The following is a 21,762-nucleotide window of genomic DNA, read 5'->3' as shown; positions in this document are numbered from 1 at the left end:
TAGTACAATACACAAAAGTGCTGCTAAAGAGTTAACAAAAATATACAATCTTATGCAAAACACAGAGAAAATACTGACATACAGTACTAGGAGATGCACCAACACAAGGGAATATGCAATTACGAATACGTGCATGCCTCCATTAACACAACAGCAGGACAAATAAAGATACATAAAAGGCAAGACTGATCGGGCACACACTGAAACATTGGTAGATATACCTTGCTGACACTTTGCACTCAAATGAATTAAATGCTCTGATTGGTACATCAATAGTACATTCACAAATACAATACAACCACAAGTTCAATATATATATATATATATATATTTTTTTTTTTAAATATGTGTATGTAAAATTAGAATGAATCCATCTAAAATGCTAAGAATGCAACTGCAAGGTCAACTACCCTTGTTGTACATCCACTAATTTCTCATTGAATAGAAATGACTACATTGAATTCAATCAGCACATCTCAAATATAATAAAGTGAATAAAGTCTTTGTCTGCACAGAGACTGATTAGACACTGTATTAATGAAACTGTCTGAAAAGGTGTGCAAGATACTATGGTGACAATAATGCCCATGCAGATCTCAATAGCAGTAGGTCTACAAGTTATTCCATTAACAATCTATTTAACCTGCTGTAATACATGCAGCTCATTTACGCGGTGATTGGTTTTCCTTCCACTCTTTCTTGAGATGATTTATTGTTTCAAAAACATTACATTCCGAGAGAGGCAACAATCCAAACAGTGTTCTGAGGTGGAGTTGCTTGCTTTTGTAAAATGGGGTGAAATGAAAGTCTCACATGACCCACTCACCTTTTCCTGCAGAACTAGCTTCAGCGATCTCTCCGGCACTCAGACTAGGGGTGGAGTTGCTCTTGTTCCGGCCCAGGACGGGGCCTGTGGCCCCGGGGGTGCTGCCGGACCCCGCGGTGGTGACAGAGGGGCTCTTGGTGCCGGGCACCGTGACCGTCTTCATGCGGGGGAGGGGTGGGGGCTCCCTCGACGGGAGGGGCTCATTGTGGGCCGCTGCTTTCAGGACTGCTGCAACCAGTGCTGTTGTAAGAGTTACAAGTAAAACTCTTCATTTTTCTCATAATCATGCCTCCTTTCTCTGTCTGTCACACAAAAACACCTACACTACATGCATACTACGCACAAACAGGGAGAGTATGGGCTGCACTTGGAGAAGGTGAATATCCAAATTGTATTCAATGGGTGGTAATAGACTGTGCAATTGGCATAATCCATCTGGAATTGGTTAGAAAATAACCCTTCTGGTGAGGAAATGAAATCCCTAAGATCATTTCTAAGGATTTACTTATTATTTGTAGATGTATTTGTAATGATGGACAATAGAAGTGTTTCAGCCAGAATTTGTCCCAATAAAGCCGTTCATGGTTCTGATAAAGCGGTGGAGGTAACACATGAAAAATTTGTTATGTCAAGTTTTGTTGCACTTAAGCGGGGTTCCCGCTAAAGCAGTTCCCAATTAACGGGTGAGCACTGCCCTGTCACTTGTCTCACCATTAACTGGTATAACTGACATAAAGAATAGAGGAGCTGCAGTTCAAGCACTCACAGTTCCCTGATTTCAAACACTTCACAGCTCACATGAAAATCTTTCTCGGCCAAATGCAGCTGTCACCTGTGGAACCCTTAACATGAGATATGGTCTCAAGGAGGATCTTGAATTCATGGGAAGCACAAAGGAAATCCATCTCTGGATGGACCTGTCAAATTTCTTACATTCCCTCTCGCTGGACGCCAGTCCCTCGGCTTGCTGGGCCCCCTCAAACTCCCGCCACCGCCAGTCAGTGCTCCGTCCCCGCTGCCCCATCACCATCTGCCGCAGCACCTGTGAGCGCACCAGCTTGCGCTGCTTGCGTACGCTAGACTCCACATCTTTCACCACTTTCGCTGGGGCCACGCCTGCAAAGCAAGAAAATGACACAAAGTTATCATGGTGGAAGAAGTGGGGTTAGAGTAAGTACTCTCACAACTATCCCAAATTTGACAGAAAGTCAACAAGCTTTGATGAATCCAACCAGACTTTAAAACTCAATACGCACTCGAGACTACTCAGTCTGCACTCAACACTCTGGAAATAGGACTTGAGACTACTCAGTCTGTACTCAACACTCTGGAAATAGGACTCGAGACTACTCAGTCTGTACTCAACACTCTGGAAATAGGACTCGAGACTACTCAGTCTGCACTCAACACTCTGGAAATAGGACTTGAGACTACTAAGTCTGTACTCAACACTCTTGAAATAGGACTCGAGACTACTCAGTCTGTACTCAACACTCTTGAAATAGGACTTGAGACTACTCAGTCTGTACTCAACACTCTGGAAATAGGACTTGAGACTACTCAGTCTGCACTCAACACTCTGGAAATAGGACTTGAGACTACTCAGTCTGTACTCAACACTCTTGAAATAGGACTTGAGACTACTCAGTCTGCACTCAACACTCTTGAAATAGGACTCGAGACTACTCAGTCTGCACTCAACACTCTTGAAATAGGACTCGAGACTACTCAGCCTGCACTCAACACTCTTGAAATAGGACTCGAGACTACTCAGTCTGTACTCAACACTCTTGAAATAGGACTCGAGACTACTCAGTCTGTACTCAACACTCTTGAAATAGGACTCGAGACTACTCAGTCTGTACTCAACACTCTTGAAATAGGACTCGAGACTACTCAGTCTGTACTCAACACTCTTGAAATAGGACTCGAGACTACTCAGTCTGTACTCAACACCCGACATTGGACTCACTGAGGCTCTCCTCCACCACCGAAGTGACGGTGCCGTAGACCTCAAAGCCCGAGAGAGACAGGTAGTGGGTCTGGCCGCTGGCGTTCTTTCCCATCTGGTGGAGACGGACGTAGCGCCAGCCTTTCTTCTCACTGGTGGGTGGCTCCAGAGGCCAGGTGGCAGTGGACCTGCAATGGCAAAGAAATAAATATTCTTTTCTATCAACTTTTGTTGCACCAATGCACTAGGTCAAGACATTTTTTTTTTGCAGCCATTCATTCAACTCAACAAAGCAGGCCTCAGCGAGTTTTTTCCACTTGGGCATGGTAACACAACAGTTTAATGAGAAGTGTTATGTCTTACAAGGAGGACAAATACTGCTATAAAATCTTCATTCACTGTAAGTAAGTTGTGTGGAAGTTGCAAGATATATTTGGTGACTCATGATGAGAGCATGCCAGTCTATGCTCTGATGGGCAGACAATAGACAATAAGGCCCGAATTCACGAAGGTGGTACAAATGAAACCATGGTATAAACCATGGACAAAAACCATGGAGCGCCAAGTGTCGCATGGAATATTTCATTACGAAATTGGTCATTTCGTCGACAAAATGACGGTTTCGTTAACGAAATTATAATTTTGTGGACGAAATGTTCTTTTAGTTACAAAATATTGTCATTTCGTTACAAAATAATGATTTTATCGACGAAATAACTGATTTCGTAATGAAATATTCCATGTGACACTTGGCACTCTATGGTTTTTGTCCATGGTTTAAACCATGGTTTCATTTGTACCACCTTCGTGAATTCGGGCCTAAGGGTTCAGCTCACTATGTAGTCAAGCTATTTTATCAGTTTAATTTCTTGTCCATTATTCAGCCTTCCTACTCTTCAACAGCCATAAATAACACAAAACATACGAGCGTGAGCCCACACTCAAAAACACACACATCATAGATCAAAACAGTTTATGCATGAATTAAAGACGATTAGTAATGTCTAAAATGACTTCCATCAAACTAGTCAGCAAGTCAGTCACTGTGTTCCAAGGAATGCTTATCCATGCTGTGTCCTCTTGAATCTTTAATAACAAAAATCAAAGTCTGATGCCATTCTCCTCACAGAGTAACACCACCATGGATAAATATCAAAATAAAAATCTGAACGTCTCTATCAGTCATTGGCCAAAGAGGGCGCTCACCCTGGTTCGTTCAGCGAGCAGTCGTCGGTGTGGGTGAGCAGGGTCATCCAAGTGGTGCCATCCTTGGACACCTGGTACTGCCAGTTGCGCAGGGCAGAGCGGCCATAGCCTCGGGCGTGGCGCAGGGTGTAGGCCGAGGGAATGATCCAGGCACCCAGATCGATAGCAAACCAGGCTTTCCTGCAGAGGTGGGTAAAAAAAAAAAAAAGAAATTGATAATATTACTGTGTTACATCACAGACATGAAATGGCACAGTGGAGTTAAAAACAAAACAGAACAGTAATAAACACAACTTTTATCTGTGCAGAACAGAGAGCAAACATGTATATACAACTGGACATGCAGACTGACACACACAACCAGGAATATATATATATACCACTGTTCCAAGTAAATCTATTGTAAGAGAGTGATGAGCATAGAAATATCATGTCAGTGTGTGCCAATATCAAGTTTATTTCAGTGACATTACACAGGTAATATAACAACTGACCACTTCATTGGGAGTGATCTAGACAACTCATAATATGTAAAGAGTCATCAGTCTGAAGTAGTTTTGAGAAGGTAAAAAGGTCCATAATTTAGTTCTACTTTCCATAAAGCCAACAGAAGGTATATCTTATATCTGAAAATGCTTTGAGTGCTCTCTGGCACTGAAAAAAAAAACCAAACACCTACTTGTCGTCATTAGTGTGGCAGTTGAGAGCTGACGCATCTCGGCTCAGGATGTCTTCCAGATGGCCGTAGGGCAGGGATCGTCCATCAGAGCTGCTGACCACTACCAGACCATATTGACCGGGATTCACCCACTCGTAGGCAGTCCTTGCAAAGGTAAGGGGTAAAAGAATGTGAGTGGACATCTAAAATTATGGTACTTGTTCACTCCATGACAAAAGAAGCAGTATCATTTGTCAATTCTTGTAAAGTTTGATTTCCTCCTTTAACAGCCTGAGAGGAGTTTAGGAAGATCATTGTAAATTAATGACAAAACTTGCTTCACTCACAAGTAAGCAGGCGTTAGATTAAGTGAGTGAAAAATACAGCGCTACATAACCATGATGATCTCAATAAAATACTATTATATATTTAGTTCGATATAAAACTGATGCATTCACATTTGAGCCTTTACGCATACATACTCACTTCTGAACATGGTTTTCATGAGATTTAACAATTTCATGTCAGTCTCATTAAGACTGTCTTCATTTTTTCAAATGGCATTTTCCAGAGCATAAAAATTTTTTTAACGTGAGAACTATGAATTTGAAATTGTTATTTTGTCTACGACCTAAAAGTAGTTTGGTTTTAAGAAATCAAAAATTAATGTCCACTTATTACCATTAGTGAGATTGCCACTGTCAGTTTGACTTACTTTGCATTGGTCCCAATCCAGTGAATGAAGCCGTTCTCATCAAAATCATGGGTGTGCCTAAAGGTGATGGGAGGGCCCTCTTTGAGGCGTCGGACAAAAGTGAAGCTTGACCGATCGTAGTCGTACCACTGCTTCGCCACCTGAAACCCACAAAACAAACACAATTTTACAACAAAGTTTGAATGGACAAAGGGAGCAAGTCGCACATTCATCCACACCCAAAAAATGGTCAGTGAACATAGCCAACTTTTCAGACTCTGCAAATTCACCTTTAAGTGGCTGGTTTTGTCAAATCATGTGGGCACACTGTGGTTCAATGGATTGTACTCTTTTGACTTCAAAAAGGAGGTCTCAAATTTGAGTCCTGCCAAATGCCAACATCCTTAGACTAGATGTCTTTACCCGTGAGGTCCCTCTCCACCTTGGTGTCAAAGATTGGTAACGGGCAAAGCTGGGGTAATAATAATGGCAGGGCTGCTCTGAAAGAACAGTGCTAACACTGAAAAGGCTATCCTGGGTATAATCATATAAGATTATAATATCCCCATCCTATAAACATGCTGGTAACAAAACTCTACAAGCATGAGGAAATATGATACAAGATCAGTGCACCACGTGACACTCTCTAATGACAATTCACCTTCCATCATCCGACCATATAGTTTAGTCCACGAGGTGTTTCAGAATTACATCAGCAAGTATCATGTTCTAAGCATGAAGGCAGTCATGCTTACTACAGCTATTTGGGAAATACTGGAATGGTATGTAATTCTTATCATTGCCAGCTTTCCCTGTGTTAAGTTACAAACTCTTTCCACTGATACTACATAAATTATTTCTATCGTCTCAAACATACCATTTTAAGCAGATATCTCTCCAGACATGCCACGGTTGTCAGCGGCTCCATTTTTAAGGTGCGTCCCGTGCGGTCAATAAGGGATGTCTCGCCTGGCGCCCTCTCTAGACGGAATCTCAGCCTCCTTGTCAAAACCTGATAACAGACATAAAGGAACACAATGAGGGTCGACTTGTAGTTCCCAGCATCACAATTTACCATTCTCGTTGTTTTATTTTCAAAGGTACCACAGAGGCTTGGCAGTATCAAACAATGTCATTACCGTCCAACACAGAATGCTTCATCATATATGAGCTACCATGAGTAACGCATATTTTTTATTGGGTCTGTAACATGTGGATAAGAGATCGAACACTAACCTGGAGGCCATAGCTTGAGCCGGCAGAGTCGTAGATGAACAGAGGAAGTCTCTCAATTGATTCAAGAACTGCTACGAGCTTCCTCACAAGCATGACAGAGGGTGAAACGGCACTGTGGAAGGGAGAAAAAAATCAAGATGAGGACAATCTTCATGCAGTACCTGACTTCATACCAGAAAAATCCCAATAACATTTTTGTCATATCTTTTTAACTGATTTGTTATTACTGCTGACTAAATATGTTCTAGTCACCATAGCAACAATCAAAGTGCTAAAAGCTAAATATCTCCACTGGCTGCTGCCATGGTCAGTAAAATCATTCTTGACTGTAATTTCTCATTTCTAGGACACATAGCCCTACATCACACACAGAAGTTGTTCTTATTAAGGATTCTGTTTGTGAGGGTGAGGAGTTCCCCATCTCTTCTTACAATACGACTAACACTTGCTAAAAAAATGAAAGTATACTGCACCATCATCTGCAAACCTTCCATAAAACTCATCAATGACATCTATAGACTCACCCATCCTCCTCACTGCTGTCCCTGAATGCTGCTTTGAAGAGAGACACCCTTTCCTTGATGTGTCTGTCATGCAGAGCCACGTGGTCGTAGCCCTAGACACCAAAACAAGATCCAAACAAAATTCATGGTGAGAAACAAGCACATAGGCACTTTACATCAGGTTTCATTACATCACAGCCTGGCAGTAGTCTGTTAGAAATTCAAGTGCATTACATTCAATGAATTGTATTGACAAAACCTTTTGCATGCATCTTACTTTCGCGAAACTGGGTTCCTCGCAAAATTCACGAAAGTTTCATACACACAAAAATTTCTGGTTTTACAGTACGGTCCTTGCGTAAAATGAGACAGGATTCTTCAGTAAGAAATAACCTTAGCTAGCAGTTTTTAGTATTCAGTAAGAAATCAGCCTAGCTTGCAGTTTTTACTATCAAGAAAATACAAGTAAGCAGATAGTGTTAGCTCACAGATATATCAATAAACCCACTGGCATTAGCCACGGAAATCTCTTACTTTTTGGGCGGAAGTTATAATTCAAATGCATTGGCCATGCAAAGCCTTGTAGAATGACTCACATCGCTGAGGCAGTAGAGCAGGGCCTGCACCAAGCCGCTGCTGTGGAGCTCAAAGGCTGAGATGTTGTTCTCCTCCCGGAGCAGACAGGTGAGACTCTCCAGCGCCATCTTCATCTCCTCCACCCAGCCCTGCTCGTCATCGCAACCCTAGCAATGGGAAGAAAGAAGATGAGACTCATCACATAGTATAAAAGTTGACTTTCTTCACCACCTTGTTACACATACACTCACAATGACAGAGACTCGTTAATGAATGAAAAAGCATCAGACACCTACCTCTTTGATACGGCGAAGAACACCTTGGCACACATTAACTTGAACACATACGAATAAACCCAACAAACAGCCTGCGCAAGGACCAGCAGTATTATATAAACATGAGTGCATTTTTCTTAAGTCTAGCAATATAGCTTGCAACGTTCACAACAGCTGCCCTGCAGTAAAAGTGTAATTCACACGTTTAAGCAAAAATCGCAGCAACCCCTAGCCACCTTATAAAAAAAAATGCTAGATGTCTAACGGTAATTCAAGGCTTAGGAGCAATGTCATTGTACATTTACTAGGTTTGTAACATATGGTACATTGGGACAACCCTTTTAGGTCTACTTAGTAATTTTCATGCAGCTGGATAATTCCTCCAGTTATACTTTTGAATCTTTTTGGATTGTAGTTGTGGACATTTCTGTCAGACTCACAGCAATCACATCCCGCCACATTATCACACCGAGTGAACATCATTAAATCATGGGAATCACAGTTGACGCATTGTGTGTAGAGGTATATATGAAAGGGAGAAACCTCATTACCATACTCATTGATCCCATCTGTTTGCCAGCCATGCCAGAGGATGCTTCGCATGCGCCTGAGTTGAGACTCAGACTGCGATCGCTGCACAAAAGGGTCTGTACAAGGTACAAGACGGCGTAAGCTATGAAAGTACTATTAGTAGTACACAACATGGATAGACATAGATATGGTATGGATGAGTAAGATACCATTGCACTGCGCGTTCCTCCTAACTGAGCCTGCGCTGCATCCTCAGCGCGCTCCTTTCTGCTCCTAAATTGAACTGGGCGTGCCAGAGCAGAATGCACTCTTTCTAATCGAGCGTTGAGATCCATACACCCGCATCACTTAACCCCCTACCGAGTCTTTTTCTGTATGGGGTCACCATACATCCCTGTGGCCCAATGTCCAGATCTAGACGCACACGAGGCACTAAACTCTGAAACCATTTTGTTACTGATGAACTTGTTTATTTGCCACATACTGTATAATTTAATGTTGGTTGTGGTGCAAGCAGTGGATTACAAGCTAAAGCTGCCATCTTTCCTACATAGTTAACGTTACACTCATATGAAAGTATACCACAGCAACCCAAATTATGACAACTCATAGCTGTCTTAAAACTAAAGGGAAATTTTTTTAGAAAAATATAAATATGTAATACCGACTGCACAATTTTAAGAAAATTTGATAAGCCAACACACCAAAATCTGTCTAAAGACAGGCAAAATTCTGAGCCAAACCCACAGACAAATCTTACGGAATATGCGCTTTGGCTAAGGATTTCATCTTAGCCAGAAAGTAAGAAAAATGGCTTACACTTTCTCACTTAAGCTTGCTCATCTGGTATATTGGATCCTGGCCCTGACTTTTTCCATCATCAGTTAGGCATCTCCTCTCTAATGCCCTTGGTTGCCCCAAGAAATATTGATACCATTTCTCGGGGCCAGGGATGACATTTTGCCCTTTTTTTTTTTTTCTTATCGTACCTTGATGGGGTCGTTGTAGAGGTCACAGGCCGCCTCCAGCTGCTGGACAATGGAGTGTAGTTTGGCCACCACGTCCCTGGGATGAGATTCTGCGGCCTTGAAGTGACCCTCATAGAGCTCTCGGGCAAGGCTCTTCACCTGGAGGGAGAAGATGGAGGAGACAGAAAGATTGAGAGAGACAAAGCGAGACAAACAGACACAGTATCACTATTCAACTAAGCTTGAAAATAAATGAAAGAGCAGATAGGGTATTAAAAAGGGATACTTTATTGTGAAGTCAAAATGACAAGCAATCCTACAATGCATGGCAACAAAAAGTTATTTCACATGTCTTTCTACGAAGCTGTGATGTCATAGTAATTCATTGCCATGGAAACTGGTTCTAGAGAACCTCACCCTGGCCCAAGTGTTTGTGCACATACCTGGTTTCAACCCAAGCTATAGCAAAAGACTCTAAAATCAGCACTTTCATACTCTATACCTCAGCTCACTTCAGGTTCACACCAACTGCTTACTTCCACGCACAGGATGAAGACATTAAACAATATGGAAGATTACAACTGTACGTTCTCCCCAAAATATGTAACTGATTTGTCATTGTCACACACCTTCTGTTGCACCTGCTCCAGTTTGGAGCGGAACCTCCTCCCTCGCTTGCCGGTCCAACCGGTGGAGAACTCCGGTCCCAGTGAGGTCTCAGCAATGAAGGAGTGCTTGGTCCCACGATTGGACTCAAAGATGAAACCGGCCAGGTCCTCTCGCAGGATTGTGGCTTGTTGCTGAATATATTTCGCAAAAAGAGAAAGAGAGTTAGAAGCAACTAAAAATGGCAGGGGTGAAATGAAAAACACATGTAATGTACACATATCTTTCTAGTGCTGATCAATTTGTGGTACTCACATGACTCCTTTGTGAAATGTGTGCAGCTTCCAAGCACACTAAACCATGTTTGAATGTGACCGTAAATAATAGACATACTACCTGTGTAATATCTGCAAGGGAGAAAACTGGAGTAGACATCACATGAAATAAGCTACCCAGCAACAAGTGTCATAACTGATTGCAAATATTTGTCATATGGGTTTCTTTCTTTCTTTCTTCTTTTTTTTTTTTTGGGGGGGGGGCAGGCTAAGGAAAAAAAACAACAACATTTCATGCATTTTGAGTGATGCAATTAAAAAAGCTACAACAGTGTGAGGCATTCCCTCTGCAACTTTCACAAACACTTAGGAGAGACAAACTGCAGCCCAATCAGTCCTGTCTCCCTCTATCCACTGATTAAAAGTAAATCCGAGAGGACTGACCTGCTGACCGTCTGAGTTGTGGATGACCAGCTCCCCTTCCCTCTTGCACTGGATGGTCCAGTTGCCCACGGCCAGCTTGGTGGGGCCTGGGGTCGACAGTATGGGCTGGGTCTGGATGGCCGGTAGGACCTGGCTGCGGGCCCGCTGCAGCTTCTCCAGGAACTCGCTGCGACTCTCTGGAGGGCGAGGGAGGCAAAAAGAAGAGAAAGATTCTATTTCAAAAGGTGGAACAGACAAGTAACTTGATATTTAAATGGAGGTAATTAAAAAGTAGTAGCTGCTGTAGGAGAGAGAGTAAATCACTTTGAATGAATGGGGGGGGGGAGGGGAAGAAATAGAGGCAACAGAAAAGGGACATCATGATTTGCTGACAATCAGACAAGTTCACTTATCACATCATTGGTCTCATATTTCGAGAGAAATCAAATTTTTCAGGTGATTTTGATACATGGAAAAAGAAAAATGTGTCTAGACTTGACATTTTAAAAAAAAAAAATCTGAAATCAGATTTAAATCTACAGAATATCATGCCTGTCTCATTATAACACACATGGTTATAGAAAAAAATTCTTGTTACAAGGGAGTAAATATTCAGGTCCCCTAATTATCATCAATATAATGGGATTCGCCTGTACTTCATCTACTTCCACTTCACTGTTACCATGTGAAAGAATTTTCTCATGCATTTGCAAAGGAAATGTGGATGAATGCTGATTACAAGTATTTCAAAGACAGAAATTTATGCAGGTGCCATGCAATCAGCACCGCTAGACTGATACCTGAGCTGTCGGAGCCTCCTTCAGGGCTCCCACTGGAGTACATGGTGGCCAGTTTCCCGTCCAAGATGAAGCGGAACCAGCCGTTGCTGCCGTTGGAGAGCTCCAGGGCGGCAGCATCACTCCAGATGTAGAGGCAGTCCCTGCCCCGCGCCAAGCACCAGTCCTTCCAGTTGTAGGGCCTACCAGCCACCACCTCCTTGGAGTCGTCCATCCTCTGCTGATCGTCTGGTTCCTGGTGCACAAACACACATACAAACACACTTTTTGATATTAAGATATTCTTCATATTTACAGTTATGACAAGAAACTCATGCATCAGTTTGTTAGAAGAAACATTTTCTTTTTTGTTTCTTTGTGATCATAGGGAAAGGGGACTTAAAAAAAAGTCTGTAACAACCGAGCAATGCAACCTCACCCTCTTCTGCTGGGCGGTGGCTCCCTCCTCCTCTCGTTCCTCCTCCATGGGACCCACCAGGGAGGACACCTTGCTGAAGACGCCCAGCCTGGCAAAGTGGTCCAGGAACAGGTCCTGGCCCTTGTTCATGAGGTCCTGGATGATCTGGAGAGCGGTCAGGTGACCTTCATCATCATCCTAGGCAGAGAAAGATGAAGTAGACATCAACGTTGAGTTCGTGCTCCTCCGACGACAGAATTATACTGAAACCGTTGTCTGTCTTTACATACACGATGCAGACGTGCGTAATCATGTCACCACCAACACTACAAAATCACCAACACTTCACTTGCGTATCATGCACCACCACTCACTCACTGTTCTTCGCTTATGCAATGCAACCAATGAATCTTATTGAACCCTAGAGCTTTCTGGCTGGAATGCATCAACTTATCATCGATGAAATGTCACGACTGAAATATACTACCTCTGCTTGCATGTACTGTGCATTTTCAAGATAAAACAAACATATTTTGAGACTGATAGCCTTAAAGGCATACAATCCTGGCGAGTGGTTTGTGCGGCACAGAGACGAATGCAACATGCTGCCTCCCCAATTCTGTATCAAATGTAGTGACGCGGAATGAGAATAGCGCTGGCTCAATGGGTCAGCGAACAACAAGCTAGACTACAAGAGCTCTGTGCTACAAATCTCCTAACCCAAAATGGCTGTCTGAGCGAGCCACGAGAGCTTCCGAATGGACGCACACTCTCAGTGCGCATGCCCATGAAGAGAGGCCAAAAGAGCCACGCGTCTTCTGGCCTCTCTCCTCCAATCACCACACCTCACGGTGACAATGTTTGTGTATGATGCGTACACACACACACACACACACACACACACACACACACACGTGTCTCAGTAGCAGCATTGTCCCACACGTTTATGGATATAGCATCGAGTCTGGCATTGCGCAATTGCATGCACAAACTTCGGTCGTTCGGAGTTTACGTACCATAAGGGATGACGATCGTATGCCTTTAATATCAACAATATCTTACTCTGTTGTATTTAATATACACCTACGTCCAAATTCCCATCACCATCACATTCCCTTTCAATGGTATAGCATTCACCTGTAATATCAACAACAGTGATTATCATTTTAATGCATTTGATTAATTTGATTATCAATTTAACTGGAGACAACCTTACTTTAAGCAAAGGCACATCTCATTTAAGTGGATCACAAACCAGAACTTTTCACTACACAAGGCATTGACACTATACAGAAGTCTTGACGTTGTAGCTCTTCTGTCGCATCACATCCATTACAAACACTGCACGATCTCAACATCTTGTCATCACTCTCAACAGGTATCAGTTTCAGCAACATCATCAACATTGGCAAAGCACTGCTTTCATCTTCCATCGCCTCACGCTCTTCCATCGCCTCACGCTCTTCCATCGCCTCACGCTTGTTACCAATGAAGCACGATCTCATCTTCCTGTCATCACTCTCAATAGGTATCACTTTCAGCGACACCGACCATCGATGCTGGCAAAGCGCCGCTCGGCATGCTCACCTCATGATCGAGGACCGCTGCCAGAACCTCCACCAGGACGGGGGTGAACCCCAGCAGGTCGCCGGCACATATCTCGCACAGCAGTCTGGACGGTGCATAGTGGATCATCTTACGGATCAGGGCCAGTGTGGCTTTCCTGGAAAGAAAAATAGGGCGACAGGGTTGACAGAGAGGAGAAGATGTTTGGTGTCATTCGATGAGGAGAAGAGAGGGCAAAAGGGGGCAGCAGAACCCATTGCTGACAGCCCTAGCATAGTTTGGAGACGAGCATGTCTCTTAGAGTTGCTACACAAAGAATGAATGATTTCATAGTAAATTACAATCTCAATACATTACAAGGTTGCATTAACACCGACAAATCAAAACACAGCCTTGCAGAAGACAATCTCTTTTCAGACTTGCTGCTGCTCCTGCTCACAAGCAGAATCAGTTCACTTTCTTGATTGTGTCTCAAAGTGTTATGTAATGTCTTCTGCTTCTAAAAAGCAGTAGCCTGTCACCTAATATACTTGCATACAGATGTTTTTCGCATACAGATATCTTCAATGACTGGCAGTTGATTGGAAACTTTCACCAGTTGATAATTTTGAGCTTTACAGTCTTCTCATCATCATAATTGAAAAAAAAATGATGACACAATTGTTCAGAAAAATAGTTCAAACAAACCTTTTTGTTAAAATAGTGCTTAATATGAGATAAAATCTCTCATTAAAAAAAAAAAAAAGTTCTACTGGAGAAACATGTCTATGGCATCAGGGCTCTCCTACTGGTAGTCACTTTATATTGCAATGCTGGTGCACTGGTTTTCAAAGAACATTTGTTGGTGTTGTTTTAGAGTATGAATACACATGTGCTTCCCTTGCAACTAAACTGCAAGTCCCGCATGTGACTTATTTTGGTCCCGAAGGCCAATTGTGTCTTTCTAGGGGCCAACACACGCTGCAGATGGCAACAGAAAACAACTCAAATTTGTACTCATCCCACACTATATACATTCTTACTAAACCCATGTACTGTGCTATTTCATTACTTCCTAACGATACACGTTTATCATAATCATAGTCTTTTTTCAGAGCTGGAAAAAAGGCAGAGGATGGGGCAGAAAAAAAAGTCTCCAAGATATGACATGTCTGTTATACACATTTAATCATTATGTTACATTACGAATGAACATACATACTCAGAAATACATGTCATCATTGTGTGTGTGTGTTTGATTTGCTGGGTTCTTTTAAGAGACTAGACTGCTTCATATTATGACAGTTTGTAACCAATACAGTCACTGGGCATCACATCTGGGACTATGGTAGGACTCCCTTACAGTATACGATCAACTTTTTTTGAGGCTATTTTCTCCCCATGCTGCATGACATTGTCAAGTGCTCTTATACTAGTATTTTGAGGAGTCAGACAGTGTACAGGAGCACCTATCTCAGTGTTTTAGCCCGTTTCCCCGGAAATTCCTAACAAACTGACCAATTTGTGGTCATGTCTATCTGACTGTATAACAAGAAACCCCAAGTGGTTTCCATTTGCCTCTTTGCCACAGTTGTGTGAATCAAGGCCAAATGGGCGGAGGAGCAAAAAGACAACAACAACACAGGCAGCAACAATTACGCGACAAGGACAACGAACTGAACAATAGTGTGAACTGTGCACAACGGGGTCACAGTCTCAGAGTACAAATGCAAACAATCAGAAGAGGACCCGTTCACACAGCGCCAACCTTCTCTGTTGCCGTATGAATCATTGACAAGAAAATTGTCATCATATCCTGCTTCAAAGAATCTCAGTTTCACTTCTAGAGATGTACCCTCTTTGTTTGCTTACAAGGGCGGTCATCACATTTACGACAAGTAGCATGTTATGAATCGAGTAATAGTGATTTTTTTGATTTCCAGCCAAACGCATTGATTCACTACACTTTGGATGTACAGTACAAAATGTATTTTCTCATGCATTGTTTTGTTCTTTGCTGTTTGAATACCACTGTTGTGTCATTTTGTTTAATGAGATGCCTTGTACAAAAAAAAAAAAAACAAGAAAGGGAACAGAATCAAAGCAGAAAAATGGCATTTCCAGTTTTGTTTATGACTAGGATGATGAAATGAACAGTAACACCATTACCTAACCCCAGTGATGACAACGATACTGATAACAATCTTCACTCTCATCATCATTTTCATCAGTACAGTTATGACAATATACACCTTCAATGGAACACACACTCATCACATGATTAAAGCCACTTGGGTGTAAAATATTACTGATCACTGGGTCATGAAGGTCACTTTCACGACAAACTTTCCATTTCTACTCTGCTGTAGATAGCATTTGTCAGATTGCTGCAATTTTGCATCAGTGCATGAATTGTATTATGGATGGTAGTTTGGTTTACCTTCCATTTCACTCTCTACTGAAGTACTGTCATTCAACTGATTTATCCTCCTGGTTTCAATGATATTTAGAGCTCATTTCAAACCCATGTTCATGTTAACTTCACTGACTTGAGGAAAATCAGACAAAGAAAATGACACAAGTATCAAAACTTTCATATCTTTTTTAACTACTGTCTGGTTTTTATGGGAATTTTACCATGCTGTGTGTCTGGTTTTGCTCCATTCAACAGAGTAAACTCGAACAAGATGTGAAATTTCACTTCACAGTCACTTTCTTCTACCCCCCAACACCTCCTGCCCCACCCCCATCCCCTCCCCCGATCTTCCCAGGCCACTGCCCCAACCCCATCCTACCTGACTGAAGGCATCATGGTGTTGTTGTAGACCTGAGCAAAGGTAGGCAGCATTTTCCGGAGGTAGACGGGCGCCATCTCGGGGTCCCCCCTCGGCTCCTTGTCCCCGTCCTCAGGCTTGATGTCCTCCGTGCTGGTGATAGTGGACTCCGTTGCCGAGGACACCGGCACCATCCACTCTCCTGGAGCAGGGGGAGATGGAGAGGTAACTTGCATCGGTGTCTTGGTGAGGAACTCGTCATGTCCGAAACTACTTTTTCTTTACTACTTTACGCATGTCTATGAACGCCTATCTATTTGATTTAATCTTCAACTTTCTCATTCTAATTACCTAACCTGAACAATTGCAAACAGTTTCCTTGTATATATTCCATATAGTCTCCTTTGATATTCTAAAGTGGTTACCAAATGCAGTTTTGTTTATAATCTTTGCTATTTGCAAATAGAGTTGAAAGTGTTCACCACCCACAGAGTATGGAGAAACAGAATAAACACGACCTAAAGTAAAAGTGAACCAAAACTAGCTACTCATAAGTCAGGCAAGCCATTCCTGTATGCCGAAACAATGATGACGACTACTGGTGCTCAATGAGGCTAGTATGTAATCATGTTACTGTATACGCCAAATATTTCGCGAGGTTTTAATTTTCGCAAAATTCGCGAGTTGGGTGCTTTTCGCGAATTTAAAAACATGCGAAAATAACGACTCTCATCCGACATGAATGCGACATACACACATACATTCCTCAGTTCAATACTGGTTCGCCACGATCACAAATTTAACCACTCGCGAAAATGTCAGGAAGTCACGATTCGGGTAAATTTAGACTCCCTAAATATATGGCGTATACAGTATATCAACACAAGTGGTACACAGAATTTGGCCAGATGAGTAGAAACTGTTACCACCTCTGGCCTCTCCCAATGGTGTGCAGAAATGTATATGGTAATCATGGCGACGCCTGCCAGCGTGCCACCAACATCCACCCTTGCACCAGCTTACCTGGAGACTGCAGAATCTGCATGACCTCCCTGTGACCCTCGTCATTCCTCTCCCGAGCTTTGTCCAGGGGGGTCTTCCCATCTTCGTCGCGGAGGTCGGGGTTGGCGCCGTGCCTCAGCAGCGTCTGCGAGGCGATAGCACATTGGTGTCACAAATCGTTTCTCTGTCACGTTGGGACAGGACGGTGAACTTCACTACTAAATTGCGTGACTGATAGGATGATATCGGATATCGGTATGGAGCTAGTTTTGTGCAGATTGTCAATGACGACTTTAGGGACAGCACAAAAATGGACATTGGTCAACAAGGATACTGAAGTTGAGATGATTTCATGAGGTCTGATGCAAAATTATCAAAAGGCATTCATAAATGTTATGGTTTTTGAAACTCATTAAGCATTACTAACAACCATCTTTCTTCTCATTATCCATAAGCTGTGACTACGCTGAGACATCACTATGTCTCCATTACAGCTATAAGTTTGCTTTGATGCCTGAAATTCTGTTTTGCTTACATTTTTTTTAATTTCCAAGCATATCATCATAACACAAGACCTAGGTAGGGAAGCTTGAACTTGAAAACAGCAACCTAGACTCATGATTTCAAAATAAGGAAATACACCAGGAAACAACAAAAAAAAAAAATGTCTTACACAGGCAGCAATAATAGACTACAAAACATGTAAAATCAAAAAGAGCCTTATAAAACGCAGAGTCTGAGAGGTGAGTATTTGACCCACTGACAACCACAGCCGTAGATGGCTGACAGAGAGGAAACCAAAGAGTGGATATCTTCAGCCCCACTGTGGGTTTTTATGCCCTCCTCTCTCTCTCTCTCTCCCACGCAATGCCTCAAGTACCTTGGCAACCTGCGGTCTCCCGAAGCACGCCGCGTAGTGAAGCGAGGACGAACGTTGGCCCCTGTTGACGTCAGCGCCTCTCTCACATAGGAATTCCACCTGGGAGAAAGGTTGAGGGGGTGGTGGGGGTGGGGGAGAGGTTGGCGAGTGAAAATAGAATAGAGGACACCTCCTTGAGTTTTTCTACTGTGAAAATGGACAGCACTCTCAAAACAGGCAAGGTCAAACATTGACATCATATTGGTACAATGAAGTAAAAGCACAAAGGGATTTCCCCTATATCAGCTTTATTGCTTAGTTTGAGTGTGTGTGTGTGCGTGTGCGTGTGTGGGTGTGTGTGTGTGTGTGTGTGAGCTTGTTGTCTGGCTAACAGCAGAGCTCAAATTTCATTGTCCTTACCACATGTCCATTGTTTCTCATGATAAACATTTGATCAAGCAAGCTAGAAATAAGCATTTTCCATTTATGATGAACATTTGGTCTGGAAGTGAGAACTTTGAATTATTCCAACTTGCGGCTACTACGTTTTACGTCTCAAAATAAACAAGAAAAGAGTTGCTTTCTCTCACCATTTCTTGGGTTCCAAAAGCAGAGGCCCAGTTAAGCAAAGTCTGACCAACATCATCCATGTAGTTTACTTCCACTGGGGAAAAAACATACAAACAAACATATAAATGAGGGTATAACATGCCTGAAATCCATCCATGCCAAGCAATCCATAAATATATTTGTAATCCTTGCTTATACCTAGTCAAAACAATGGCACGAGTCATGGTTCCCAAAATAGTATGTTATGAGACACACATGTCTGCAATGACAGTGGTAAAAATGAGTTTATTTGGGGAAGTGCACTTATTATTTTGGCTAAAACCTCACATTCACTGTTATCATGTATGATCGTATATCAAAGCTTACAGTCCACAATTAGTTTGGGGGAAAACAAGAAGATAAAATTATGTTCTAAAATTGAGTACTTCTTCCTTGAGATTATATGAACAAAGGAAGCATGTCATAGACATTCAAAGTAAAATTTGCAGAATGGCTTTGAAACAACGTCTCAGTAGAATAAATCTGACGCAATTTTCATTCACGAAATGATAGCTTAATAGTTCCATATTTCCAAACACATGGAGATACCTTCTAGGGTGGATGATCTTTTGTAGCTTTGAATTTCAGCTCAATTTGATAGTCATCATAATGATAAGTTTAAATGCAGAAATTTTCATTACCAGCCGCAGAGAAAAAATTTCAAATGAATCTAAATTGATTTTGGCATACATCAAAAAAAAAAAAATGAATCTAGCAGCCACAAAGTGATATATTTACATATTTTGCATCAAAATTTTAAAACGACGAAAAAAATTTAGGATCATTTCCCTCCATTGATATGAGTTTTTACATGTTCAGAAGATTCAAATGTTACCAGTGGATATACAAAATAATTATTACTTTCTCAAATAGTTTTCCTCCGTTAATTTCCTCTTAAAGTGAACATTAGATAAAGTTCAAGTGCAATGTAGAGAGTCTCATTGCACAAAGGTGGTCGAAATCAATCCTCTGCTGCTTGTAAGTAACAAATTACAGTAACTTGCCCTCTACACAATTTGATTACTGGATGTTTTACTAGTTGGAACCCCAAATTATATGTCTTCATATGTTCAAAGTCAACACATAGCGTAACATATGGACTACATATAAACCACCATTGGGCTTTAATGTCTACAAACACAAAGGCAAAGTACTACTTTATACAGGTTGGTAGAGGAATTATAACACTTCCATTTCCCCAGTGTCATGCTCACCGCCAGTGTCGATGGCATCGATCAGGGCATCTGTGTCCTTGCTGCGGATGCAGTCAATTAGGTGGCGGTGGGTGCGCTCCCCGGCGCTATCCAGTCGGCGCAGGCCCGTGGTGCTGCTCCGCAGCCGGGGGGCAATGCTGGACTTTGGCAGAGCCTTCCTGCCCTCGAACAGGAGGACGAGGAGGAGGTCGACCAGGCGCATTGTATCCAGGACACACCTGCCATACCAAGGAATCAAATACTTAAAAGACGCACCTTCCACAACCTCCATATCATTCCAGGTACCGGTACCTGAACTTTTTGTAAAACTACAAAAATTAACGGCATGAAGCTTTAGCAAATTTGAACCAACAGCCTTTTTCGCAGCATGAAATTTTTGCAAACTGGCGACTAGCATTCAATGCATACTGTAAAGCAAGAAATATTTGTGGCATGAAATGTTTGCGAATTGGAGCCGATAGCCTTTTCATGTCATGAAATTTTCAAGAATTACCATTGGCATTCATAAGTCTATTTGTGTAGACAAGAACTTTTGTGTGAATTTTAATTTTGTGAATCTTGGCTCTTGCAAAATTAAAATGCACAGGAATCTTTCTGGTTTTTGAGTAGTGTACACAAAAACTTTTTTGTGCGTTTTACTTTCAAGAATCTTGGCTCCTTGTGAACTTTGCTAGCGTTTCATGCACATGAAAATTTCTGGTTTTACTGTACATCAACATTGGATTCATAACCTGATAATATCTGGTCTCATCACATGATGTTCACATGCAAACATTTCTCCCTTCCTCGCGACATGGAGAATAGGTTCCTAGAAGGTCAACTCTACACAAATGGACCTATGAAGCCTAGGCATGCTGGCAATTTGTGGTATCTCACATACTTTGACATTTCATGGAGCGCAGCTTAAATACCTACATAGTCTGTAGAAAGGAAATACTAATAGTCAATCATCATTATCGTAATCTTAAAACTGAAATGACCCCAGAATAGAATTCCTTTTAAGAACTGTATTGATTTTAGCACAGGCAAAGCCAAAAATACTCTGATGTGATAAATTTAGAGAGACTCCTCATGACTAGGAATTCTGTGCATATGAGAACACTTGTAAATGAGGGATCATCTATAGTAACTTGTCCGCTGTTGTTTTTATTTCTTTTTTTGGTGGGGGGGGGGGGAGGATTGGTCTGTTTACTTGGAACAAAATCATTGACTTGTTGTAGTCAACTGTTAGTTGTAAAAACGGTTACATTTAAATCAGGACTATAACATTATGAAAAATCTTTAATGTCAAAGGCATCACAGATTCTGATTGTAGATTTCTCTGCATGTTTTCATAATGCACTGTGTCATAACACTATTCAGTTCTCTCTCCCAACTTCACAGTAACCCTCAAAATGTGAATGTTTGGTGAGTTTGATATATGGAGTCACCACTGCCAAACTTGACCTGAAAGTAAAGTGACAAAAAATGTTACCACCAACTGAACAAATAACAAGCAAGCGAGTTATTTATCCGTTCAGGATATCCAACCACCAATGCAGACACTGGTGTATACAACCTGCTTTTTCGAGGTCACATATTACCACATATTCATATGTTACTTTATAATGAAACAGCATGAGGAAGGCTTGTGAGAGATATTCACACATCCTGCTGACACAATTCTGAAATTCCACGGTCCAACACCCCCCCCCCCCCATTCCCGCACGCTCACACATATTCACATTCTCAAAAGCTTTGATTTATGCCAAAATTACAGTTTTTCACAGGCATCACACATCAGATAAAAACAAATGACATGAATAGTTTCAAACAAGAGTGAAATCTAACATGAGAA

General features: G+C 41.9%; 1 protein-coding gene across 1 annotated transcript in view; it reads right to left on the bottom strand.

Annotated features, from left to right (window-relative positions):
- Positions 1-21,762, bottom strand: part of LOC140235097 (E3 ubiquitin-protein ligase HECTD1-like) — a 94,728-nt gene that overhangs the window by 14,471 nt on the left and 58,495 nt on the right. The window contains exons 7-27 of the mRNA XM_072315137.1: positions 19,926-20,143; positions 18,693-18,766; positions 18,124-18,222; positions 17,265-17,388; positions 16,263-16,443; positions 13,510-13,645; positions 11,944-12,120; positions 11,529-11,760; positions 10,750-10,925; positions 10,054-10,224; positions 9,446-9,583; positions 7,671-7,817; positions 7,096-7,187; positions 6,572-6,683; positions 6,213-6,347; positions 5,357-5,496; positions 4,663-4,806; positions 3,984-4,163; positions 2,799-2,965; positions 1,760-1,942; positions 827-1,066 (exon numbers count right to left, since the gene is read on the bottom strand). Coding sequence (XP_072171238.1) covers positions 827-1,066; positions 1,760-1,942; positions 2,799-2,965; positions 3,984-4,163; positions 4,663-4,806; positions 5,357-5,496; positions 6,213-6,347; positions 6,572-6,683; positions 7,096-7,187; positions 7,671-7,817; positions 9,446-9,583; positions 10,054-10,224; positions 10,750-10,925; positions 11,529-11,760; positions 11,944-12,120; positions 13,510-13,645; positions 16,263-16,443; positions 17,265-17,388; positions 18,124-18,222; positions 18,693-18,766; positions 19,926-20,143 — 3,266 coding nt within the window. The remainder of the gene's footprint in view (positions 1-826; positions 1,067-1,759; positions 1,943-2,798; positions 2,966-3,983; positions 4,164-4,662; positions 4,807-5,356; positions 5,497-6,212; positions 6,348-6,571; positions 6,684-7,095; positions 7,188-7,670; positions 7,818-9,445; positions 9,584-10,053; positions 10,225-10,749; positions 10,926-11,528; positions 11,761-11,943; positions 12,121-13,509; positions 13,646-16,262; positions 16,444-17,264; positions 17,389-18,123; positions 18,223-18,692; positions 18,767-19,925; positions 20,144-21,762) is intronic.

The sequence above is a fragment of the Diadema setosum genome, chromosome 1, assembly GCF_964275005.1.
Source record: "Diadema setosum chromosome 1, eeDiaSeto1, whole genome shotgun sequence".
NCBI lineage: Eukaryota > Metazoa > Echinodermata > Echinoidea > Diadematoida > Diadematidae > Diadema > Diadema setosum.
This window is presented reverse-complemented; position numbering and strand designations above follow the sequence as displayed.